This window comes from Felis catus, chromosome D3 (assembly GCF_018350175.1).
Source record: "Felis catus isolate Fca126 chromosome D3, F.catus_Fca126_mat1.0, whole genome shotgun sequence".
In the NCBI taxonomy this organism is placed as follows: domain Eukaryota; kingdom Metazoa; phylum Chordata; class Mammalia; order Carnivora; family Felidae; genus Felis; species Felis catus.
Window position 1 is genome coordinate 11,202,342 of NC_058379.1, and position 25,818 is coordinate 11,228,159.

At 62.8% G+C, this 25,818-nt stretch overlaps 1 protein-coding gene across 2 annotated transcripts in view; it reads right to left on the bottom strand.

The window, feature by feature from the left end:
- Window positions 1-25,818, bottom strand: part of RBM19 (RNA binding motif protein 19) — a 143,286-nt gene that overhangs the window by 12,407 nt on the left and 105,061 nt on the right. The window contains exons 23-25 of one of the 2 annotated variants that reach the window (XM_019814580.3): window positions 22,345-22,465; window positions 3,474-3,586; window positions 2,242-2,862 (exon numbers count right to left, since the gene is read on the bottom strand). In XM_019814580.3, coding sequence (XP_019670139.2) covers window positions 2,857-2,862; window positions 3,474-3,586; window positions 22,345-22,465 — 240 coding nt within the window. In that variant the 3' untranslated portion in view covers window positions 2,242-2,856. Of the gene's footprint in view, window positions 1-2,241; window positions 2,863-3,473; window positions 3,587-22,344; window positions 22,466-25,818 lie in introns of those variants that run through there. The other variant, XM_006938504.5, reaches the window with a different exon arrangement.

Below are 25,818 nucleotides of genomic sequence, written 5' to 3' on the forward strand. Positions count from 1 at the left end.
CCGTGCCTGTAGGGCGGGTCCACCGAGGGGGACTTCAGGCAGAGCCAGAGGCCAACGGGTGACAATGCCTCCACGTGGAGGGCCCCAGAGACTGGGAGGAGTACCCTGGCTTCTCTCTCCTATGAGCCCCCAGAGCCTGAAGGCGCCCACCCCCGACCAAACCCTGCTGCCAGGCTGTTGCCAGGGGAGCCTGGGAAACACGACCTGCGGGGCTCGGGCCCCGGGAGTCCCAGCAGGCGTGCGGTGGGTGTGTCGTGTGTAGACGCGGGGCACACAGGCAGGGCTCTAGCTCCTGACTCTGCAAACGGCCATCCGCACAGGCCTTGAGGTCAGGACCCCCCTCTGACCCTGCGGCCCCCCATCACCTCCCCTCTCCGGGTGCCTGCTCCGGTCCAGCCTCCAGCACGGCCCTCTTCCTGGCTCCCCCTGACCATCCGGGGGTCAAAGACCCCCGTTGAGAAACAGGTGAGTCTGAACATACATCAGGAGGCTCGCCGGGGCCGCACCCCTTCCTCAGCGGCCACCTCCGTGGTTTATTCCTGGCATTTCTTCTCTGGACCGAATGATGGCCCACTGTCACTTCTAAATCCTCCTCATAAGCTCCCCTGTGCCCCATGTTCCTGGTGACAACAGTGCCCATCCGCCGGATGTCTGGGCCCCACAGTCAGGAGTCCCCGCATTTCACCCGGCACACTCTGGATGGATGCGTTTCTCCCAGGTGCTCCCAGCGGCCCCTCCCCCGTGCTGGGCGAACTTGACCCAGCTTCGCTGGACGGTCACCTGGCCATGCTCCGCCTCCTTCCAGAATCGTAATAGACACGGCAGTTCCGATATGTTACACAGCGTTAGTAGCTCCTGATTGCTCAGGGCTGCAGTCATTTTCAATGGGGAAGGGACAGGGCTCAGGCCGTTCCCTGCACTAACTGCTGCCACTGAAAGGGACAGGGACGTCCGAGACAGGGACGTCCGCACGTGGGAGGGGTGGAGTGTGGCCACTTCGGATAAAGCAGTCAGGACCAATCTCTGAGTGAGGAAGGAGAATTTAAACTAAGATCTCAAAGGGAAATAAAGAGAGACAGGAAAGATGCGGGGGAAGGGTGTCTGGGCAGGGGGAAGAGCAAGTGCAAAGGCCCTGGGGTGGGAGCATGCTGGAAAGGCCAGCATGCAGGAAGTGAGGGACAAGAGGCAGGGCCTTCTCGCCGGGTGAGGAACGTGACTTCGTTCCGAGTGTGTGGCGGGCCCTGACGGGTTTTAAGCTATGACTTGTATGATCTGGTTCACGGATCCAGCTGGACCCCCCCGGCTGCCTGTGGAGAATGCAGTGCCTCTGGGGAAGGGGAAGGGGGGAGATGAGGGTGGCATCCGCCATGGATGTCCTGGAGAGCCAGGTGTGGCATGAAGGAGGGGTGGTGGGGCCCCCCGCGATCTCCAGGGGAGCCGAATCGACTGCTCTCATTTGCTTATGTGGCGGCTCTCTGTCTAGACAGTGAGCTCCTGTGGGGGGGGGGGGGGTGGTGCAGAGGCCAGGCAGGGCAGCGAGAGGGAAGGGGACCCAGCGTACCCCAGGCTGGTGTGAATGCATCCAGGCTGCAGGACTTGGCCGGTCCTGCCCTGGGGACGTTCTGGTACCTTCATACGAGTCACTTAAGTCTGTGCCAGCGACGCCTCCCGTGTGCCAGGCCCAGGGGGTCCGGTGGCCTCCTATTTGGTGACACGGACTACCCCCCACCATCGGCCTGGCTCTGGCAGTGGGAGCACAAATCGTGTGTTCCGCCAGGGGGACCCACGTGCCACTCAACGGGACAGGCAGTGGCGGGGGAATGGGGCGGGCCCGTCACCCCCAAGACCCACGGCACCCGGGGGGACTGGCCACCCGAGGGCCTGGCCGGGGCGAGGCTTAACACTGACCCTGCCGTACAGCCCCACCTGCACACTGTGGCCGCACCTGCTCTCTGCGGGACACTCCGGCATAAAGGCTGGCGACCAAGCCACTCGGCGTTTGTGCCTTTTGCCTCTGTTGTCTCCCAGGGCCGGGCACCTGCCCCACGGGCTGAGCCTCACAGAGCGACCAGCGCCGTGGAGCTTGGCTGGGGTTCCAGAAGGCTCAGGCAACCGGATGGAGACGGGAACCTCCCGCCTCTGGAAACGCACAGACCCGGTTTTCTGCAAAGTCGGAAGGTTCCTGGACGCGCGCCTGGAGCCCTGGCCAGAGGTCCCAAATTAAGAACAGAAGGGCTGATGGGCATTTTCTCTGGGCTTTACTTGGGTTGACGGGGGCAGTCAAACACCAGGCTGGCACAACGTCACCTCCCTCGTACAGAAAGGGAAGCCGGGGGTCAGAAGGGACCTCCCTGGTCTGCGGCCGGGGCTGAGGAGGGCGAGGCTGGGATTCAGACCCAGAGCAGACCAGCTGTGGCTCTTTCCTCCCCACGGGGGAGGCCGTATTTCCAGGCTGGAGCAGGTGTGTGTGCACGGGCGCCCCAAGCCCGGGATAAGCCTTTCGACACCGCCTGCCGGGGCCGGGGCGCGTCTCACGGGGTCCCCTGCCTGTGCGCGCAGGGCGTCCGCCATCAGAGACACGGCTTAGGCGCAACTGGTGAGGCTGGTGGCTGGGCTTCGTGAGCAGCTCAGAGGCTCCCCAGCCCCGTGCTCGGTCGCTGGCGGTCCCACGTGACCTTGGAGCAGGACGGAGGCCAAGTCCCCAGCCGGGAGCACTCCCGCGGAGGGCCGTGGGTGGGAACCCCCCGCTAACAGCCCCGCAGGGGAAGGCGAGAACAGGAGTTTCTGGGCTGGTCTCACGTGCTCAGCCCCGTGCCCGGGGGTTCTTCATGGAATTAAGGCGGCATTTTTTTCTCACTAAACCTGTACGAGGCGGGAACCCGTTTTCAAGGCAGAGGTTGGGACCAGGGAGGTTAGGTAACTGGGCCGGGGTCCCCAGCCTCTGCAGCGTGGAGCGGGGGTCTCGTGCCCAGACGGCCCGGCTGCAGGGAGCTGCCCTCACCCCCGGTGCCACACTCGTTCCCCTGCAGCCGTGCGCCCCGGAGCGACCCCCTGAGTCCCTCTGTGCCCCGACCCTCCAACCAGCAAGGTGGGGCCCTGTCTCCCCGTCTGGGAGCAGCGGACTGCCAGGCTTGGTGGGGGGCGGTTCGTTTTTGCTGCTCCCGGGTCCTGTGCTGGCACAAGAGGCTCCCTAACGCGGCCGCGCCTCGCCTGCCCGCGGCCCTTGGGTGCCGGGCATAGAGTGGGCACACAGTGGCCGCTGGAACCTGTCACCCTGGAGGCCGACTGGGGCCCAGGCTGCCCTGGCAGCGGCCTGAGGCCACTGTCCCCGCTGACCTCGGGCCGGGGCAGGGTGCGGGCTCTCTTTCCCCGCCCACCCGCGCAGTGCTGCCCGCCCCCTCCCCAGCCCATGTGGCAGGAGCACAGAAGCCGGAGCGGCTGTCCCCAGTCCCCAGGGCCCTGGAGCCACGTACCCTCTCGGTGCCAGCTCGCAGCTGAAGGGTTTGCTCCTCACTGTCATTTTCACTGTCTTCCAGCTGCTCCAGGATCTCGTCCAACATCACAGACCGCTTTTTCTTCGGGGGCTCTGTGGGAGCCCAGATGGCAAGAGAGGAGGAAAGAACAACCGAGAGGGTTGGGAGGTGGGAAGAGAGAGCCAGCAGGAAGGGAGAGGGAAAGGGGTGAGCAAAATGGAGGGCGGGGAGGCGAGAGGGGAGAGAAGGCACGGAGAGGGAGGGGGCACGAGGGACGGGAAGCCAACGGGGAACAGAAAACACGGGAGAGAGAAACAGTGAGGGTTAGTCTCCCGCTTCACCACGGGGCTGCCTTCCCCCCAACCCCAGCCACTCCCCTGTTCTGCCCGCCACCCCCCTCCCTGTCTCCCACCCGCAGAGGAGAAGGGAGGGGAAGAGAAGGGAAGGGAGAAGAGAAGGCCCCCTCCCAGCAGCTCCGAGGTTAGCGGATCTCTGTCCGGCTTGCAGGGAGCAGGAAACCTTCGGAGAGGATGGGTCAAGTGAGGGCAATCGCTGGGGAAACAAACAGAAGCCGCGCAGGCTTTCTTGGAGACTGCGGGCTCTTAATGGCATGGGAGGCGGCTGGCATCCAGCAGGTGCTCAATTAATGTCGGGTGAAATCATGCTCAAAGACGGCAGAGGAGGCGTGGAGGGAAGAACAGCGAGAGGCAGCTTTAGAGAGGAGGGGCGTTCTGACTTGGGCTTTGAAGGACACAGAGGAGGTTTCTGTGACGACAGGGGAAGGGGGTGCAGGTGCACAGCATGAACAACGGGACGGCGGGCTCAGCAATACCTATTCCCCCTGGGCCTCAGACGCTACTGAGCGCCCACTGGGTGCCTCAGCTCCACTCCTCTTAACAAGCCCACCGGCAGGTGTTATTATTGCCTCTTGCAGGTGAGGGGACAGAACCACAGGCAGGTAAGTCTCAGGTCCCTCAGACAAGGGGTGGAGGCAGGACTCGAACCCAAGCAACACCACAGCCACAGCCTTCCCACTTTTCACGGGAGTCTCCGGTGCTGGCCAGAGAATGCCAGGGAGACTGACTGAGGGCGGCTTGGGGAAGGTGACCTGGTCCCCTTGGCCCTCCTGGGAGGGACAGGGTGGTGGGGAGGGGGAAGACTGGGCTCAGGCCGGGCCTGCTGGCAGTCCCTCTTCTGGTCTAACCACTCGCTAACGGTCAGCCTCAGTCAAGGAAGAAGAATGTGGGCTCCTTCAGAGGCGGCTGCGGACGAGCCGTCCCGATCCCCTGGCCCTCAAACACCTCCTCCGCGAAGTCTTCTGCGGGGACAAACCCTTCGCCTCCGGGTCTGCAGAGCCCGGTCTGGCCCTTGGCCCAGACGCGAAGAGTCCTGGGCCTCTTGTAGAATGTTCTGGGTCAGTGACTTGGCGTCCCTGAGCCTATTTCTTCACCGTGTTCCTCCCCAGGTGACCGGGGGCACCGACCCCTTCTGGTCCTCTCCACGGCTACCTGCCTGATCCAAGCACTTTCACCTGAATCCCTGTTCCCGCCGCCCCACACCGCGGGGTCTGCCCTGCCCACAGCAGCCCGAGGGATCCTTCTAGAACAGGTGCTACCCCCGGGGGGTCTCAGAGCTCCCACGGCTTTGCCCAGCAGGGAGCGGGAACTCTTGCGTCCCCTGGGTGGCGTTACTCGAGCTGGGCCCTCCGGGAGACCCCTGCCCCCGCACGACCCAGGTCGCCTGTGTTCAAGCCCCAGCTCCCATGCCCCCTTCTCAGAGGACCCCCAGCCCTGCCGCGTGACCCTTCTCACCACCGACACCACGGCGCACGTTTCTTTGTCTGGGAACAGAGCTGTCCTGTGGGTTGCTATGTCCCCTGGCTCAGCACACAGCCTGGAACCCAGTGTGTGCTCATTGATGTTTGCCCAGTGAGGGGATGAGCACGTTGAGCGGGAAGGGGGGACCGAGCGAGGCTTGAGGAAGTGGTGGGAGGCCGCCTGCCCTTCCCCCCCCCCCCCCACTGCCGTAGGAGCCCCCAGGCCTGGCAGCTGTATCCGTCATTGTTAGTCATGGAGAGGGAAAGGGGGCAGGACGGGCTGGGGGTAGGGGCGGCAGCCCCCGGGCTCAGACACACGCTTCTTCTCCCTGCTGCCTCCTTGACGCTCTCGGTTTCCTTATAATCGCCAGGCTCCGGAGGTGCACAATGGCCTCTGGAAATTGAATTTGTGGGCAGGTAATGGGAGTAGGAAAATAGAAGGGCAGGAAAATAGGGCCTGTGGGCCTGTCACTGACGCCCCCTGCTCGCTACTAACAGCGGGGGGTGTGAGCTCCCGGGATGGCGGTCCCCGCTCTCCCGGGCTCCCGAGGGGCGGCCGTGGCGGTGGAGCCACGGTCCTCCCCTTCAGGGATCGTTCTGGCCTTCGCCGCAGCCCGACACAGGCCAAGGGAGCAGGCTTCTGCCTACGCATCCTACGGCTCAAGCTCTCAACCAGTTCTGCGCCCCCCGCGCCCCCCCCCCCCCGCCCCCGCCACCGTGTCGCCGCGTCTCTGGTCCGCAGGACGGCGGGAGCCTCCTCCGCCCTCCCTCCCCAGCCCAGGCTCCCAGGGGAGTCAGAACATGTCGCTCCTTTGTCTCAACCCTCCGTGGTGCCACCCCACCTGGGGCAAAGCTGTCAGGACAGCCTCTAAGCCACCCGAGTGGTCCCTGTCGCCTCTGTGAACTTGCAGGCACACTCTCCCCCTCACTCGCACGGAGACAGCCACCGGGGGACCCCTTCCCGGTTCCTGGCACCCCCCGTCGCCCCCCTCTCCCATGTCCGGACTCTGCACCTGCTGTCCCCTCTGCCTGGAGTCCTCTTCTCCCAGGGAGCCACTGGGGGGAGGAGGAACCTCACCTCTTGGGGGCTGGGGTCTCCCTGATGCTGTCTGAAGTCACAAGTCCCCCCGGTGCCCCTGCCCTACCTCCCTGTTCGCTTGCCACCATGGCATTTAGCCCTGTGTTTTGCTGTTCAGCTCGCCCTCTGCCTCTCTCATGGGAACGCTGCCTCCGGGAGCCTGGGGTTTTGTCTGCATCATCACTCTGTGCCCCCCAGTGCCTCCAACAGTGTGGGACACGCAGCAGACGCTCGGAGAGTACTTGCTGAGTGCCTAAATGGACGGGTGGCAGGGACAGATGAGGGCGAAGAGGGCAGGCTGCTGAAGGACAAACCCAAGCAGGGTCGGGAACCGAAAGTGGCCTTGAACCACCTTCATTCACGTTTTGGTCCCCTGACAACACAGACCGGGGCAGTGCTGCCCTGGGCCGGGCGTGGGAGTGAACGGGACAGGCCCCGTCCAGTGTGTTCCTGGCCCACGGAGGGGAGATCGCGACGGAGCCAGACAGCTACAACCCAGGGCGGGATTAGTGCCGGGACGGGGAGGCCCTGCTCCAGTGTGGGCTATCAGGGCGGCTTCCTGGAGGAGGCGACAATGTAAGCATGGCCAGTGCTGACTCCCAGCTCCGGCCCTCTCCCGCCACTGTGCTAGTCTCACCACCCGCTGGCGGTGGTGCTCACGGCTTCATGGCCTCTCCCACCCCCTGAGCCAGCGGGCCCCTCCCAAGCTCAGCCCGGCCTCCCGGACACCAGCCACGCTCAGTCTGCTGGGGAGCAAACCAGTTCTTCCACACCTTTGCCTGGAATGCCAGCCCTGCCCTCGGTCACCCTGCGCCTTCCTTGGAGTCACCTGGCCCCAGAGACCCTCTCCTCCCCTGCGGCCACTTGACGAGCATCTAAGAGCCAAGCATCTGTGACGCAGCGGTAACGCTGGCCTCTGATCCTATGTTTCCCCTCCCCGGCAGCGGGGCTCTCACCCCTCGGAGCCTCAGCTCCCCGGCCCGGGACAGGTGGCCGAATGGCCACATGATAGGCTACTGCCACTCCTGCACCTCTCAGCACAGAGTGGCAGCTCGGAGGGCCTCTGCCGTCTGACCGGCCTCAGGCCTGCCCTGGCCCCAGCTGCAAGCTCCGGGAGCCGGTCTGCCTTGTCCCCAGTGCCCAGCACAGAGTAGGTGCTCTGCGATCACGTGCTGAACGTAAGAACGAACGAACGAACGAGCAAATGAACGATCGAGTCCCAGGGCACCAAGGTGGGTCGTCTCTGAAAAACCGCACTGATGTTGTCGGGACAGCAATACAACATAACGGGGGTGGGTGGGGGCAAGATGGCATCTGGCTGGGGAAACCGAGGCCCAGAGGGCGGGGGACGCGGCCGGCAGAGGAACACACACAGGCGGGGTGCAGGACAAGCGGTGCCTCGGTGGAGTCTCGGGGGCCCTGCCTCAGGGTGGGGGGGCCTCGCCAAGGTCGCACGGGAGCCCGTGACACCGACACGGGGCCCGCGGTTACCACGTCCGGCTCTAGGATCACACGCACTGGCTTTGGCACGTCCCCCGTTGTGTGCCCTCGGGCAGGGCACGTACCCTGAGGTTCACGCCCTCGTGTACAGAATGGGGGGGGGCAGGGCAGTTCCCCACAGCTCCCCGTCTCTCTAGAGCCACCTCTGCTGACCCGAAGGCTCCGAGGTGAGGAGCAGGTGCAGGCTCTCCCTTCCTGCGCAAGCCTCTCAGGGCACCCCTCCGTGCCCTCAATGCTTCCTTGCACGCTCAGGGACGCACGCGTGGACACCTCTCTCCACCAACGACTAGCTTGTCTGTGCCTCAGTCTCCCTACCTGTGACGGGGGGGCACTACCAACATCGACCTCACGGGGTCGTGGGCAGGACTGATGGAGGGAAAGGAACAGCGATCGGGGCCTGGCTAGAACCCAGCCGATGGCGTGGAGATCGACATCTCTGCTACCGAAACTCACGTCACACGTGCTGATGCTGATTTAACGTCTCCCTTTGCCATTAGGCCAGTGGGCGCCGACGGGGCGGGGACCGTCATCGGGCGACCCGCACACGGTGGGCGATCCATGGAGAGCTGTCAGGCAAACGCACAGGATGATGCGGCAGGTACAGTATCCACTCCCCACCCCATGTTGGAAAACGGCCCAGGGGATCCGCCGACCCCAGCGGGGCGAGGGAGGGGCGTACAAAGCGGGTCGGCGACTGGCTAACTCCACGGTCTTGGAGGTCACATGACCGGAGGTCCCGGCTCTGCCGCCTAATGGCCCGGTGACCTCGGGTAAGTCACCTCCGCTCTCCGGGTCTCGGCTTCCTCACCCGCCCACGGGGGATGAGAACGGAACCCGTCTCGCGGGGCGGCTGTGCGCATTAGCGAGTCTGTGCGCGAAGCCCCGCACGGTGCTCGGGGGCCACGACTGCTCTCGTGGGCCCTGGTGCATCTGGCTCAGGTCAGCCCCCGAGCGCCCCCCCCGCCCCCCCCCCCCCCCCCGAGAGGACGCGCGTTCCCACCAAACGACACCCAGCGACCCCCCGCCAGCCCTGCATGCACACGGAGCACCCTGCTTGCCGGGAACAGCTGCTGAAATCCCACTTCCCCGACATCAAAAGCCTCAGTGGGTTTTCACCAAACAAACATAATGCAGAACCGGAGAAAGGTGTAAAATAAATAAACAAAACAAGCTGTGCATTTTCTTTCAGCATTACAGCTGCACCCGAAGATAAACAAGAGAATGTCACCAAACATCAATACCCGAGAAATTAACTTGACAAAAAACTCAGCCGTCCCCCAACAACCCCCCAGTCCTGCCCCCCTCCCCGCCCCCCCTCCTCCAACCACCATTTTGCATTTCTGGAGTTCCCATCTAATGATTTTATTTTTCAATTAATTCCTTGACAGAATGCCAGCCCGCGTCTCTCTCCCGTCCCTGGCTGGCGCTGTCGCCCTGCGTGGAAGGCACAGGCAGGCAGAGACAGAGAGGCGCGAGCGGGTGGGCGGGGGGAGGGGGGGTTGTGCTGCCGGGAGGACAAGAGAAAGCGCTTCGTGGGGTTTTGTTCCAGAGGCAGAGCGCTAAGGAAGGGCGAGTGGAGCGGGGCAGAAGGGAATTCTGAAAGGGACGGGAGAGGAGCAGGTGACGGCAGCCGGGGGAGGCCAGAGCCAGGCTGCCGGGATCCGAGCCCGCCGCCCCTGGCTGGGCCGCCTGGGGCAGGGAGCCTCACCTCTCTGTGCTGGGTCCCTGCACCGACTGAACAGTACCCTGCTCGGGCAGAGCCTAGGGGTCTTAGACGGGCCAATGTGCTGAAGTCTTTACGGCAGCACCTGGCACGGCGTGAGCGCCCAGGAGAGGTTGGCTGATCTTATGGCTCATCGGTGGACGCGGTCGCTGGGCATTAACGAAGGCCGGCCGGCCACTTCCCTCCACTTGAAAATGGGGGCAGCACTACCAGCCCCGGACAAATGCAGTGGCCACCGCGGGTGTCCCATCCTGGTGGCCACCCACAGCATTAGCGGGCGGCTCCACGACGTACACGTTAGTGGCTTTCCGTGGCCACGGGGGAATGTGCAACCCTGGCCCGGGACAGGCTGGGAGCGTTGGGGGGCATAAGCCTCCAGAGAAACCCTCCACCAGCGAGGTGTGTTAACGGGGACTTGGGGGACACGTGTCCCAGCTCCCTCGACTCCTGGGGGACAGCTCTGAGGTGTTCCACGCCGATCTGCCCACTGCTGGCTCGCTGCGGCCCCTGGACGGGTTCCTTCCCTTCCTCCCCCTCCCTCACCTCCTCCGTGATCTGCTCTGGACCTAAACCCACGTCTCCGGGTCGGCCTCTGGGGAACCCATGCCAGGACACCATGTCCACAGGTGACCAAATGGGAGGGAGCCTCAGGCCCCCGCAGAACATCTGAAGTTGCGGACGTGATTCAAAGACTTAAACAGCTAGTGACTAACGTGCGAAAAAGTGGGGGGGGGGGCTCCACGAGAATCACCATTTCTAGTTTTTCTGGGAATTGGCTGACCTGTGTCCCCACCTAAAATACCGTGTGCCAGGCCTGGCGCTGCGGATCCAGCCGTGAAGACGACTCTCAAGGATACTCCGAACCATCAGCCACGGTGGCCGCGTCGGAGCTCCGGGGTGGGCAGAGCCCAAGCACCTAAGAGCTGTGGGCTGCAAGACCGAGGACCTCTGCGCTCCTTGGGCCTCACATCGTCGGAGCTCTGCAGGGAAGGGCAGGACGGGTCTGCAGGGAAGGGCGGGACGGCTCCCAAGCACCTGCGGGCTCTGGGCGGCAGGCTGGGTGAGCGAGCGGTGGGAGAAATCCCACGAGCTGCGTATTACTGTCCCGTTTGTCAGATGGGCGAGCGACGGCTCTAGGGAAGTCACCCGACCATACTGTCCCCTCGCCCCATCACACCAGTGGTGCCTAGGGTGGCTCAGTGGCCGCCCCGCAGTGGAGAGGCCGGCACAGCCCTCCTTAGGGGAAGAGCTCGCGACAGGGAAGGCGAGAAACAGACGGGGCCCCCACAGCCCCCACCCACGTGCAGCAGCAGCCCGCGCGAGGCCAGTGGTTCTCGACCCAGCTGCCCGAGAGAATGATCTAGAACCTACTCAAGACGCGACCCCACCCCCAGAGGTTGTGACGTGAACGGCCTGGGAAGGGTGCTGGTTACCGAGACTGCTGGTCACGGCCCTTACGCATCACCTCGGTACTCGGGGCTCCGGCTCGCTGTGAAGTGTGCAGCCTGGTGGGCGACCCACGCACAAGGCCTGGATTATTGTGGATTTAGCCCGGGGTAGGGCTGGGGGGCCAGGCCAAGCCCAGGGGCTTTCGGGCCCAGGCCTGCATGTGTTTGCATTAGTTACGGAGGCTGGGGAGGCCAGCGCAGGCTGGGGAGGCCCGGGAGTGGCCAGGCGAGGGTGACTCCTGCCACTGGAACAAAGGAAGAGAAAGGGGACTAGTTGGAAGTCATCGTCTGCCCCCGTCTCAGGCCTGGAGGGATCTTCCCGTTTCCAGCAGTTTGATGGGCATTAGCCTCCTGCCCCTTCCTCTTGGCGCAGCCCTGGGCTGGGAGTAGAGACCGGAAGGGAGGAAGTGTTATCGTCTCCTCAGGGGGCCAGGGCGGAAGGGAGTCCGCACCCGGCACCTTAAGTGGCCAGGCAGGAACGGCGGGGGGGGACTATAGGGAGGGCCGCGGACTGTGGCAACTCGGCCCAGCCGTCTATGGGCACGCAGGCCCAGGGTGGTCACACCCGATCTTTCCAGAGGCCAGGATCTCGATCTTCAGGTCCAACCTTCTGATAGCAAAACAGTGGCAATTCGTTGAAAAAACAAAAACAAAGACACAAGCCCCACCTGTCCACATTTTACGGACAGATCTGTGGCGGAGGTCCGGGGCTGCCTCACCTGTGTGGCCTCTGACTTACTGTCTCTCCCCTCTCGGTCTCCAGAACCCCGTCAGCTTTACTTGTGGCCGCACGGCCGTAACAAAAACCTCCCCGTCTGTCTGTTCGTCTTGGGTTTCTCTGGCCTGGGCCAACCTACAATTCAGAAACAGAATCGGCCACCCCCTGCCGCCAGCCACAACCCTGGAGGGCTGTCCACCCTCCTCCTGCCCCTATTTCCAGCACTCCGGTCCCCAGGTCCCTGAACCCCTGTCCAATCCGGGCCCGGCTCCTTCCCCTCCCAAGTCGCTCTGAAATTCTCCTTCTGTCAGTTTAATTCTGTGATCGATGAGGAAGAGCAGGAGAAATGGCCCGGCACAGCTGGTTTCCCCGTTAGCCCTAGCAGGGATTCCTGGCCTCGCTGGCGACGGCTGAGTGAAATGTTTGCGGAGCGCAGAGAACACAAGTCAATAACAATTTAGCTGGATTGGGAGCAAGTACCTTCCCCGCACGGACAGCCGCTCCCGGGGGAAGGGAAAGAGAGTGTGCAGGATATTGCTGAAGCACTTGGAAATATTTCCAAAACACCGCGCAAAGAGGCTCGGGGCGTGGGGCAAGGAAGGAGGGAAGGGGCGGAGGAGGAGGAGGTGACCTCCAGACGCCCGCTCCGGGCCCCTCCAGCCTCCCCAGCACCTCCGCAGGGAGAAGCTTTCGGCTTGCTGACCGTTGATCCCCCTCCCCGCCCCCCACTGTCATTTGCACCCTTGCGGGCAGCCGCCCCTTCGAGCCACCTGACCAACCAGTTCCCGCTTCTCTAGATTCTCGGTGTGCTCCAGCTGGGATGGCTGGGGGCGTGTGTCCGAAGAGCTGGGGCCCCGGCTGATTTCGCCTTCTCTCCTGGTGCCACCCACCCTGCCATGGCTGGGAGCCGGCGCAAGAATAAAACACGCCACGCTGGCCACGGAACGCCATGTGCTTCCGAGGGGCGGAATTGGGAGCGGCGGCCTTCCCTCTGGGGTGACCGGGACGGGCCTTCGATGCCTCTGGAGGAAGGGCCGTGGAAGCGAAGCCTTGGGGAGGGAACGAGAGGCACCCGAATGGAGGAATGAAAAGGAGGCCAGGGGAGCTTACGGGAACCCTCGGTCTCTGGGGAGCTGGAAAGAGCCACACAGCAAAGGGATATTTTGAATAATAAATTCTGTGACTTCACATACTTGCTTGAACTTTCCCGACTGTGGTTTTTAAAGCCTGATGATTATGTTTTCACGGCCAAGATCAAGAAGGCCTATTTGCAAGGGCTGGCGTGGGGATAACGGGCTCTCCTGGTCCCCGGTCTTTTGAAAATGTGCCGTCCTGTGAATGATTAAGTTATGGAAGGGGGGTGGTGGTGAACTGTCGCAGGCTTTAAATATCATCTGTATGCTGATGACTTCCAAATTTATATCTCGGCCCAGACTTTGCCCCTGAGCTCCGAACTCATAGATCTATCTGCTTGACATCCCACGGGGAGTCCTAATAGGTGTCTCAAACCCCCTGTGCCCCCTCCCCACCCCCACCTGCTTTTCCCGGCTTCCTGGGCCTCATCACCATGAGGCAACGCCACCCTCTGAGTGCACGCTGGCCTTAATTTCCCTCATGCCTTCCAGAAGCAAATTAGGCTGGCTCTCCCTTTATCACATAGGCTCAATTCACCTGCATCTCTCCATCCCTACGGTCTCTGTCCCCACCCAGGCCCCTGCCCCACTTGCCTCTACCTCCAATCTTGCCCTTCTATAACGCATGCCTCGTGTAACAGCACGGAAGAGGTCTGACGGTGTAAATCGGGCCGCAGCACTCCTCTCTTCTTAAACCTCTGAGAGACTTCCTGCTTTACGTTGAATGAAAAGCCAGGTTCCCTGCCAGGCCTCACAAGGAGCCCTGCTGGCCCCTCTCCAGCTTTGTTTCCTAGCATTCTGCAACCTGGAACAGTCCTCTAGCCACAGTGGCCTACTATGACCATGCTCCTACCTCAGGGCCTTTGCACCTGTGGGCCCCCGTGCCTGGAATGTTTTTTCCTCGCATCTTCGGCTGACTGGCTTCCTTCTTCCCATCTCAAAAGCACCGACTCCTTGGAAACACTCTTTCCAACCACCTACTTGAAATCGCTCCACTCCTCCCCACCCCTGAGGAGTGCATTGTTCCCCTTTCTAACTTCCTCCGTAGGGCTTGCTGTCATCCCAACTTCGTTGGTATTTACTTTCTCCTTTCTGTCATCTGTCTCTCCCCACTCAAATATCAGCTCCGTGAGGGCAGGGGCCTTCTCTTTTGTTCACTGCTTTGTCCTCAGTGCTGAGTAGGGGCTTGAGCATTAGATGGTCAACGTGGAATTGAGCGAGTGAGTGAATGAATGGAGTAAATGGGGAGTACAGTAATGGGGCTTCCTTTCCAGGGGAAGCTGGAGTTCTTAAGCAGAGCACTCCAGCTGGGGGTGGGGGATGAGGGTGTGGCTGTGATGCTTCTGGAACTTCTGGAAGGCAAGGCATCACGAACACCCTTTCCCTGGCGAGGAGCCCTCCCGAGAAAAGAGGAGTCGTGGTGGAGTTAGCCACCCGTGGCTTTTAGGTAAATTAAGGGCAGCCATGTCACAAGCCCCAAGGCCTATGAACTTCTTCTGCAAGCGGGGACACGTAAATAGTTCTGGTCTCTGTTGCGGCCAGTCTGCTCCTCCTTTGCAGTGTGAGGATGCAGCCGTGAGTACCCTGGGAACAAATGGACGCGGCCGTGTGCCAAAAACGCTTTATTTGCGAAACAGGCCGCAGGCTGGAAGTGGGCTGTAGTTTGCAGCCGCTGCCCTACCCGGACTGGGAGACCAGCTCCGATAAAGGGGGGATAAACTTGGGAATTAGGGGCTTCTGTGGCGACAGGGCGTGGTGAAATAGGCTTATCTGTTCTGCAGTGTGCAAAGCTGTGTGCCCTCCGGCAGTTCACTAGACCTCTCTGGGTCGCAGTCTGCACCTCGGAAACATGAGAAAGGCACCTCCCTCCAGGGAGGCGGGAGGCCCAAAGGGGACTGCGCGCCCGAAACCCCTCGGCAGTGCTCCCCGCCCGGAGTGCGTCCTCCGCCGGCTCTCTCCCCTCCTCTTCTCTTGCACCTGACTTGGCCGTTACTAAGAAGCCGCATGGCTGCCTCCTTCAGAGCGGTGGGGTGTCGAGGTTCAAGGTGGGGAAGAGCCGGCTTCAGGCCAAGCGGGGCCCGGGTGCTGGCTGCACACCTGGCCACCGTCCGTCCAGCCTTCCTGTGCCCGGGCTTCCCTCCCACGGGGTGACAGTGAGGAGGAACCGAGTGGCCTCCTGCACGGGGCCGAGTGCCTACTAGATGCCCGGTTAGGAGGGGCCGTTCGCTGCTCATTCATGCACCCCACGGACAGTTACGGAGCGCCCCCTCCGTGCCAGATGCAGGGCCAAGGCAGGGGATGCGGAGAGGGCCCTGAGCCTGGGGACGGAGCCTCTCGGGGAGAAAACACATCGGACAATCGCACACGTGAACACAAAGCGGCGGGAAGGCGAGGTGAGGGGCGGGATGGGGGAATTGAGAAGATAAGGGGCATCGCGTCCAGGGGGAGTTTCAGACGCTCTGGCGGAGACCTGAGGGCAACGGGGGGTGGGGGTCAGGCTGCCAGCACGAGGGCACCAGTCCCCCGGCTGCGGGGGGGGGGCGGGGGCAGCATGTGCTAAGGGCTAGTGACCCACCCGGACAGGCACCCGTCTGCACGCGGAGAGAGCAGATCTCCCACCCCGGCCGGGCCGGGCTCGGGCGGGCGGGCGGGGCGCGGCACGGCTGCCAGCCGCTTGCCATGCCGGTCATGTCTGCGCTCCCGGCTCCGGAGGTGAAAGGTGCAGCCGCTAACCACAGCCCATCAGTCCTCCCAGCTGGAATAAGGCAACGGCGGGAAGAGGAGCCACGCTCCCAGCCCAATAAAAGCCTGTTTGCCCGGGCCTCCCTGGCTGCGCGGGCTCCGAAACAGAGGGTTCTGCGGGCGGATTGCTTCTCTACCATTATATTCTCTCGGCGCCGCTCGCGGGTACCGCGGCCTGCCGAGGCCCTGAAAGCTTCTCGATGCCTCGACCCTGCTGGTTTGTAACACGCTCGGGAAGAAAAGGGCACAGCCAGTGGCCGACTTTCCTCCTCCTTCCCTCCTCGCGCTCTCTTTTCACCCTCCCACACGCGAGGCGCGGAAGAATGGCACTTCACCTGCCGGGGGGTGGGGGGGGGGGTGGGGGCTGCTGCGAGGTGGGGAGGGGAGAGCTGGTTCTGGGCCGGGAGGGGAGGCAGGGGCAGGGCCGGGGCGAGGGGGAGGGCGGCTCTGTGCAGAAGGGCCGTCTCGCTATTCCCTCCCAAAGCACCTCCGTCTGGCGTCAAGGCCTTTGCAGACTCAGGGCAACTTTTCCGAGGCCTTTCAAAGACCTGCCCTTCGCTGCTCAATCCGATGGGTATTTGGTAGGTGCCTCCTGGGCACTGAAAACAGGATACCCGGCTGTCTTACGGGGACCTCGGAGAGGACGCAGGCTTCCACGTGGTGGGGAAGCTGGGGGTTTAAAACCAGCTGCCAATATAGGGGCCTAGGCAAGCGGCGAGCACCAGACCAGGCACCGAGCACGTTCAGTTCCCACAGCTGCAGTGGAAGGCAAGGCGTTCCGAACACCCTTTCCCCCGGCGAGGAGCCCTCCTCCTCCTCTCGCTCCTCCTCCTCTCCCTCCTTGCCTCCCTCATCCTCCTCCCCTCTTCTCCCCTCCCTCCTCCTCCTCTCCCTCCTCCCTTCCCTCCTCCTCCTTTCCCTCCTTGCCTCCCTCATCCTCCTCCCTCCTCTTCCTCCTCCCCCCTCCTCCTCTGCTTCCTCTCCCCTCCCTTCCTCTTCTTCCCTCTCTCCTCCTCCCCTCCCTCCTCCTCCTCCTCGATGCTACTGTGCAAATGCCCTGCCCTGAGTGCTGCCCACGTGTCGGACATACTCCCTCTCTGTCACACACATGTGCCCACGCGCACACGCTCGGTATCGCCCAGGCTTATAAAAACCGGGGCTCTTCTTCTCTATTCTCTCCTCCCGTGGCCGGGCCTGACTGCAGCGTAAGGTCAACGAGGTGCTCCTGGCGGCACAGAGAGGGGAGACATTTGTCACACGCTCACCTGTGCCAGGGGCCCCTCCAGGCACGTTACAGGCGTCAACTCCCTCGGCCCAAATGAGGTGGGCACCCTAGTCCCATTGTACAGATGACAAAGCTGAGGCCCGAGGGTCTCGCCTGAGCTCCCAGAGCAGGGATGGGGACGCGGCCCGGAGTAAACGGAAGGGTGCACACCTGCTGACGGGAAGACGCCCGACTCGGCCGCTAGCCACAGGGTGCCCCTTGGGCAAGTTACCTGCCCTCTCCGTGCCTCAGTTTCCTCATGTGCAAAACAGAAGGTGACGACGGTATTGAGCTCCTAGGATTCGGCAGGATTAATACCTGTGAATAATCCCGCAGGTAGCTCCTGGCAGGGAGTGAGACTCAACAGATGAAAGTTGTTACCGCGGTAATAATAATCATTAGCGCCATCTAACCTGAACCGCGCATGGAGCTGTCCGCCTTGACCTAGGCTCATCGGGGACTCGTGGCTGGAGAGGGGGCCGGCTGCAAGGGCTGGGAAGCTCTCGGTTCGCCAGCAGGCTGTGTGCCTGGCCCGGCTGAATGGCTGAGACGCCTGCCTGTCGTTCCCTGGCCCACATTCCACAGGGAGCCCTTTGTCGCAGCCTCGGGGCTCGGGCTGGGCAAACGGGGCCGGGGCCTCCACCTGAGGTCTGTGTGCCTTCCTGGCAGAGCTCGGCGCGGAGGGAGGAAACTGGGCATGGGTGCCACCTGCCCTTGGAGCCTGCCAGGGCCCTAGGAGCGCCGAACAAGGCAGATTTCGACATAATGAGCTGGGTACTTTTTGCCACAGGGAAGGGGCAGAGCGGGGAACAGGGTCCAGCCAGGAGAGCAGGAGGCCAGCAGCCCTATTCTGAACGCTCAGGGGGTTCCTGAAGAGATCGGGCGGACAATGGGGTGGGCGGGTGAGAGGGACGCACGACTCCAGAGCACCTGTTCTGCACACACTTGTCTACCCCCCTTCCCCAGGGTCCAGCTAGCACAGGAAGGATTGATGGAGCCATCAGGCCGGGTAGGGGGGCGCTTCGGCCTGACTGTGTGAGCTTGAGCCCGGCTTCCCCCGTTTACTGCCTGCGTGACCCCGGGCAAGTTACTTCATCTCGTCCCTTACTCTGTAAAGTGGGCAGACAAGCGGCCTCTGCCTCCCGCGAGCGTGGCTGAAGAAACCCCAAAAGGCAGCTCCCGCTGCTTTTGTTACTCTGTGCATCATCTTCACAACAATTTCAGGAGCGACGTCTTTGTCGGCCCGGTTTGTTTGTTTGTAAAAGGGGAAACGGAAGCCCACGGGGCACGGGGACTCCTCCCTGGACACCCAGCCGGGAAGCAGCAGAATCTGGGTCCCGTTGGTGACAAGGTCAATGCTCCTTCTCCTTAAAGCCAACCTTTTAGGGACCAGGACCTTACAGAAAACCGGACAACAGATCCTCTTGCCAAAGGGGTGTGGGCGCACGTGCACGCCCCCCGGGGGACGTTTCTGGGTGTTCACGGCCCCTCTGAGGCCAGCCCTAGACTAGGATCCACGAAGACAAGGTTTCATGGATCCTAGGGTACAAATCCCTGTCTCTTATCTTGCTGTGTTCTGGAGAGCTTTCTTTTGTTCTAAGAGGATTATCATGTGTTTCTTTGGGAAAGAGTGCTGCGAAACACAACTGGGAATTACTCTCAGGCTCTCTGTCCCCCAAACTCGCAGCCTGCCTTCCTGCCGCCTCTTCACGACCCAGACGGGTGAGGCCAGTGTGGAGGGTTGCCACGTGGCCGCGAGAGACCCTTCCAGACCGGATACTCCCGCCCCTCACCCCAGCCGCACGCCCTGGTGTTTGTGGGCACCACACGTATTCTCTGGTGCCGCCAGATCCATTCTCTGTCCTGCTGTCCCCAGGAAGGTGTCCCTGGGGGACCTGGCCCTCTGGCTTTACAAAGGGAATGGGCCAATGGGAGACCCGGGGGAGAGTAGAGGTGGGAAGAAGGGGGGGCCGCAGGCATTTCCCACCCCAGCTCCCCACCTGCTTTGTTCTCTGGCACTGGCTGTGTCCCTCTACACTAGGGGACTAGGTGGCTGCCTGCATCGTTTCCTCCCTCTGCCCCTGCAGGCCCTGGGGACGGGACGACGGGGGAGTGGCAGGTGTGTGGGGTGGGGGGAGTTGCTCACCTCTGGCCCCTGCCCACACCTCCGCATTACAGGCTCTTCCTGCCAATCTTTGGGGTCAATTCTGTTCCCCGGTGGGACCCTGCCCGTCTACCCTTAGTGCTGGGCGGGGGGCTGGTAGCACTGACTTCCACATGCTCGGTTAGCTCAGAGTCGACGACCCCTTCCGGAACCTGCGAGGACAGTGTTCCTCCAGGAACAAAGGGGGTCTAAACACAGAGCTTGGCTGACCTTCAAAACTGACCTCAGGGGCCTCATATCACCTTTGCGCTTGAGCCCCCTCACCTGTACGTGGGGACACCGTGCCACGCACCCCACACGGCTTTCTATGAGGACGCATTATGTCAACACCAAAGGGCCTTATGCCATTTCCCATCACGATCTATTACTCACCCCCTCCATTTCTGGAAGGGACCCTGGAGATTCTACGTTCAGGGTCGGGACGAGTCCGGACGAAGGCAGCCGTGCAGTAAATGCTCACACACCCCACATCTAATAAAGACCCCAAGCTTCTGGAAAATGGCATTGGCTAGTATCGGGCAGCACGGGATGGCCGGGCGGGGTGGGAGGCTCCACAGCCGGTCTGTTGTTCAAATCGGCCACTCTCCAGCTGCATGACCACGGGCGATGCCTCAGTTTCCCTGTCTGCAAAACGGAGCCAGCAGGGCCTCGAGCGGCTGCAGCTCCGGGAGGAAACACGAGGCCACGCAGGTCACAGACTGAGGGCGGGCCCCCTGGCGCAGAGCGAGTCCTTAATAAACGGCAGGGGTCACGTGTCACCCCGATGCCGGCTCGGTCTCAGTTCTCCCGTCCGTAAAACGGGGCGAATCGTGCCCATCTCGTGGGGTTGATGGGGAACTGATGGCAAGAATCGTACAAACCAGCTGCAGCCTCCCACTGCTGCCAGGACCGCACCTGCCCCTGTGCGGGCCGCGGGGGCAGCCGATACTCGGAGACGGCAGATCCCGCAGAAACGCTTGTGGCCGAGGCTTTCCGCTGGGGTGAGGCAATAATGCTGTCTTCGGAACTCAATTTATTGAAGGGGGCTTCTCTCCCACGCAGGGCAGAACTGCTGAGCCTACGCTCTGCTGGCCCTGGGGGCGGGCGGCGGGGAGGACCGGGGAGAGTCCCTTACACAAACATTTGCCGACGGGTGCATTTGGGCCTGTCAATGGCTGTCGATAAGGACGGGTTCCCTTTCTGCGCGTCAGGATTTGGGCCTTATTGAGTCGTAAGCTGGGGACTGTGTGCTCAGTCCTGATCCCTCCAGCTCGTATATTCTCCAGCCTCAGACTGAGGGCCCGGCACACAGCGTGCCCGGCAACGGGGGCCCAGCCACGAACCCGAGGACCCAGTCTGTATACCAGGGAAGGCATCAGTCCGGTGAGGATAAAAACCAAAAGAAAGAAACTATCGCATGGCAGGGAAGGAGAGGAACAGAGGGAGGGGCCATGACTGATACCTGAGAAGGAGGCCTGGGAGGGCTTCCTGGGGGACGTGTCATTTGAGCTGGGCCTTAATGGCTGAATAGGCACCGCCTGATTCCAAACCACTGGAGGGCCAGGCGTTGTGAGCAGAGGGGAGAACAACACGGGAAGTCACACAACACCAAGTGGTGTGTGGGGAGGGTCGGTGGGCCGGGAAAAGGCCACTGGAGCAGGCAGGGGCACGTTCTAAAGGGTCTGGCAGCCTGGGCTTCAGTCCCAGCTCAGAGTTCTTAGCACACTTGACCGGGCTGTAGTCTCGCATCCCCCAAACGCTGCTCGGGAGCCCCGCTTGCTAACGCAGAGCAAGACAGGTGAGGCCCAACCGGAAAACAAGGTCCTGTATGGGCCACCTCCTCCCTGGGTTCTCCTAAGCTGAGCATGACTTTGTTCTGGCTCCAGGCTCCGTCCCTACACGGACGAGCGGGGGAAGGGTGGGCTGTGTGGCCAATACCCCCCCAGACTGCCCCCAGGTGACACCGCCGGGCAGCGGGGATGGGTGAGGGGGGCAGTGGCAGGCGCTCGGGCGAACTGGTCCATCCAGGAAAGTCCCCGAGAGCCATGAACCTGCCGGTTGTCCCCCTGGGACCTCTGGGCAGAAGAAGGCAGGCCGCCCGCCACCTGAGACCTGGCGGCAGCCAGGGCGGGGGCCACGGGGGAGGCCACGGAGCCCCTTCGCCAAGCCCAGCTCTCCCAGGCCGGCGGGAGGAAGGGACGCGTTCCCAGCTCGCTGAGGCTGCTTCCTGGACACCCATCACTGAGCCACCAGGATCCTAAGGTAGGAGGCTCGCAGCTGCCCCTTTACAGCCTGGCCTTGAACGCACTTCTGAGATGGTGGGAGAGGAAGGAGATGGGATGCGGGCTCCAAGGTCCCTTGACCGCCCGAGCGTGGGGGTGCGCACTGGTGGGGGGGATGGCTGGGGACCGGGGGATGGCCCGGTTCTTGGGGCTTTCCCTCATCCCCTCCTGACTCCCCAGCAACCTGGAGAAGGTGAGGCCCCTTGTGAGCCAGCCCCCCAGGCTCTTCGCTTCATCTGTTCCGAACACGCTGGCCCTCCCCGTTTCTCCATGTGCCAAGCTCAAGGTCCCCGCTGCTCAGGCAGCCCTTTTGTGGGCACGAATGTCACCTCTGCAGGAGGCCTTTCCAGACCACCCGCTCGGACCCACGGCCTGGCTAGGCCACAGCCACATCACTAGCCCCAGGACACAACCGGCGAGTAGTTTTGGGGGACGGACTGAGCGATCGGCGAGGACGCGTGATGCCACAAAGGTGTGTGAGCGGTGGCGTCACGGCCTGGGACCATCAGGCCCCTGGCAGAGAGTACACGGCCCTCAAACCAAGTAACTGAGCGGAGTCGGGCTAAAAGGCGGCAGGGGGTAGGGGCTTCAGGGGAGGGACCCCCTCCCCCAGGCTGGCGGCCGGGACGCGGACAGAAAGTGCCAGGCAGAGAGGGCTATAGATGGGGGGCAGTGCCAGCCGCTCAGCCCGCAGAAACCCGGCAGGAGGGAAGGCGGACGAGGATGATGGGACCGGGAGGTGATAAACGCCCTGACCCCAGTCTCTTCCTCTCCCCAGTTTCCTGCCAGGCCTCTCGACGACCCAGCTCAACCGGAAACCGAAGGGCACAGAGACCAGCCACGCTGTCCACACGGGTCGGCCTCCCGGTGCGGAACGAGGACAGGAGGCCGGGCAGCAGCTCAGGGGACAGCCGGGGGGGCGCCCAGCACGCACTGGGAGGGAGACGGGGTACCCTGCCGCGCGCGGCCCGGCCCGTTCCGGCCAGGGCGAGGGCAGTCCCCTCGGGAGCCCCGGCGCGCTTACCGTGGAAACGCTCGGCCGTCTTCCGCCTCAGGGCTGGCAGGCTCACTTCGGAATCGGCCCACTCCAGCACCAGCCTCCGGCCGTACAGGTGGGTGCTGTGGCACAGGGCGTGGAAGGCTCTCTGGGGGGGGCAAGAGCAGGAAACGGAAGTGTGAGTTAGCTGAGACCCACCCGCCGACGCCCCATCCGGCCCCCCTCTTGCCCGCCACCGCCTCAAGCTCCAAGGCCAGGTTCTGGCGCTTGTGACACCTGCTCTCTGGCCAGGGTGTGGGAACTCTTGGCCACTTGATTCGATTAGTGGGTTACGTTCCCAGGGAGAGAGCTGCAAGTGACCGTGCCGTCGATATATCTGCCGTCCGGGCCTGTAATTGGCGCCTGGGCCGGCGCCTTCTTCTTTCCCGTGCCGTGTCCTGCCTGGGGAGGGCCACCCCATTAGCTGGCTCGCCTCCCACCAGGCCGTCAGGGGCACCGCGCGAGAGGGCCGAGCCCTGCCTGGCTATGGTGACAGCCAGGCAGGCCCCTCACTGTCACCTGGTGGCTCTGTCCTTCGCTAACCCCGCGGATTCTGTCCCCCACCTCTCTCTGCTGCCCTTGGCCAGGCCCTCGGGCCCTCAGACGGCCTCCGCCCTCTCGGGCGCCGGCTCCTTCTCCCGGCTCGGCAGCCCCGTCCTCCTCCCAGCCTTCCCCCCACTTCTGGTGTTCGTGCTTTATTGAGATACGATATCCACACGTCACCCATCTGAAGCATACGGCGCTGGGTCTCAGCAGATTCAGACCTGTGCGGCCGTCACCACGCCAGCCTCACAAGGTTCTCCACCCTCGGCCTTCCGAAGGAAACCCCACCCTCGTGAGCGGCCACGCCACCCCTCGCTCCGGCCCCCGGCCCCCAGCAAGCACCAGTCTGCTTTCCGGCTCTTTGGATCCGCCTGTTCTGGACATTTCATACAAACGGAAGCACGCAGTACTGGTGAGTTCCGTGCTAAATGGCGCCGGGGCCCAAGCTAAGTGGAGCCTCGTTGGGGGAGGGGGGGGAGGCTCCTCCTGAAGCACTCCCGTGGTACATGAGAGGCCACGCGCTTGGCCTCTGGAGCCACCTTGCCCGGGCAGGTGGGCACGCTTCCAGAGACTGGGCGCGTTGATGAATCTCACCGGCCTCAGTTTTCAAATCCATAAAGCGGGAATGTCAACGGCGTGCCAATCTAAGGGTTCTAGAGGAGGCGAAGAGGAGTTTTAACACGGAAGGTACTTCGAACGGCGTGGGGGCACACAGTCAGTGCTCAAGAGATGCTAGCTCTCCTCGTGGGGGCGCCGTTAACTGCAGGCTTATCACACCTGCAATTGCCTTCTCTCAGCAGAGGGGCCTCGGGTCAGCAGTGGGTGCGCGTCGGCCCCGGAAGCCACGGTGGCTAACGGTGGGCACCTTCGTCCCTGCTTCTGGGCTGTGGCAGCACCACGAGGCACCAGGAGGGGCCGTGGGGCCCGTCCCTCTTGCTTCCTCCGTGCTGCGGGGAGGCAGCGTGTGACCGGGAGGGCTCTGCTCCGGAACCGGTCCGGACTCGGGCCCTCAGCTGCAGCGCGACTCTTACAGGCTGGACCACGTTCTCCCAGACGAGAGCGGTTGGCATCCAAACCCCTGGGGCCTCAGGTCATGACCTTGTTTGGAGATCGGGTCTTTGCAGATGTAGTCAAGTTAAGACGAGCGCACACTGGAGAGGACAGGCCCTTTAACCTACCCTGACTGTGTCCTCGGAAGAGACGGCCGCGTGGAGACACGGAGACGCACAGTAAGCACCCCGCGGGGACAGAGGCCGCCGAATGCCCCTGTCGCCGGAAGCCAGGGGAGAGCGGTGGGGAACAGACCTCCCTCAAGGGGGACCAAACACTCTTGGCCCCTTGAATCTGGGGACTTCTGGCTTTGAGAATTGGGAGCCGAGAAATTTCGGTCGGTTGTGTTTCCGCGGTACTTTGCGACGGCAGCCGCGGGGACCTCGGGTGAGCCGAGTGCCCCATGATAGCCTCGGTCTCCTCATCTGGACAACGGGGCGGGGGGGGGGGATGTGTGGGATTACCACGCAGCAAGCCCGTGGGTGCCACACAGCTGACCACCCCCGCACGACCCACCTTGAGGAGCGTGAGCAGGAGGCGGATGGGACACGCATCTTTTTAAAACGAGACACGTGGCCGGATTAAGCAAAAAACACTTTGTTCCCAGATCCGCCTTTCCGAGAAGGGCCAGGTGCAGGCAACTTTTCCTTCCCACCCCCCCTTTTTTTTTTTTCACTTTAATTTAAAAAAACTCTTTCTGACTGCCAGCGGAGCCTCTGCGTTTTTTTCCATGCGGATATAAAAATGCATCTGGACTCCGAGCCGAAATGGCCCATTCAGAGCTTTAAAACACACGCGTGCTCAGCTGGCGCGGCAGAGAAACAGCCTGACTGGGGGAGCCGGGGGTTTGAAGACGGGGGAGAGGAGTCAGTCGGGAGTCTGGTGTGGCGGGTACTCCGGCCCGGCACCGGGGTCCCTGAGGAGCTGCGGTCCCGGGGACACGGGCGGGAGGGAGCGGCCACGAGGCAGCATCTGGTGGAAGCCGGGAGCCGCGGCGAGGACAGGGGAGCAGAGCCCGGGAGGCGGGCCCAGGCGAGAAGCCCTGACCCCGGCCTCCCTCCCTCCGTGCCGCCATCAGCCTGGCGTTTCCTTCCTGCCCCTGGAGCCCCGTTCCTGTGCCACACAGAGCCCGGAGAGGTCTCCACTCGCCACAGGAGTTGCTAAGAACTCCCTCTCCTGGCCTCCCTCCGACATCAACCCTTCCAAATGCTCATCTCCTCTTTAGAAGGGCTTCTGACGGCAGGAGGGGAGGTGGCACAGCCACTGAGACGGGGGGCTCTGGGCCCGGGCGACTTTGGTTCAAATCCCTGCCGCACCACTTATGAGCGAGCTGTGTGAGCTGGGGCAGGCCGCTTAACGTCTCTGGGACGCATTTCCTTGAGAGGCGGCAGCAAAGAACGGATAGGAGTCCGTGGACTGTGAAGTCTAGCACTTACGACACCACCGTGGTCTGTCGTTCCTATTAAGGCTGCCCTCAGTTCCCCTGAGGCCACCGAAGAGCAGGAATAACATCCAGAGGGACACAAAAGCTCTTGTGTGTTTGGCGTCGGGAGCGCAGTGGGTGGTTCCCCCAAAACAGCAGGACCACCCTCCCGAGTTCCAGTTCCTTCTGGTCAATAGGAGACCAGGCCGCTTTCCTCAGTGCCCGCTGCGTTGGTGGTGACAGCGACTCGAGGCTAAGATCGGCCTTGGACAGTCAGTCTGGGCCTCACGGGGCTTTCAGGTGAGCGCAGGGGAAGGCGCTGAGGAACACGGAAGGTTCCAGGCACAGCAGAAGGGAACTGCGGCCCTGGCCTCTCTGGCCTGGGCCTGCCAGCAGCTTCCTTCCTGGCCTGTGTGCCTCCTGAGACCCACGCTGCCTTCCCCGTG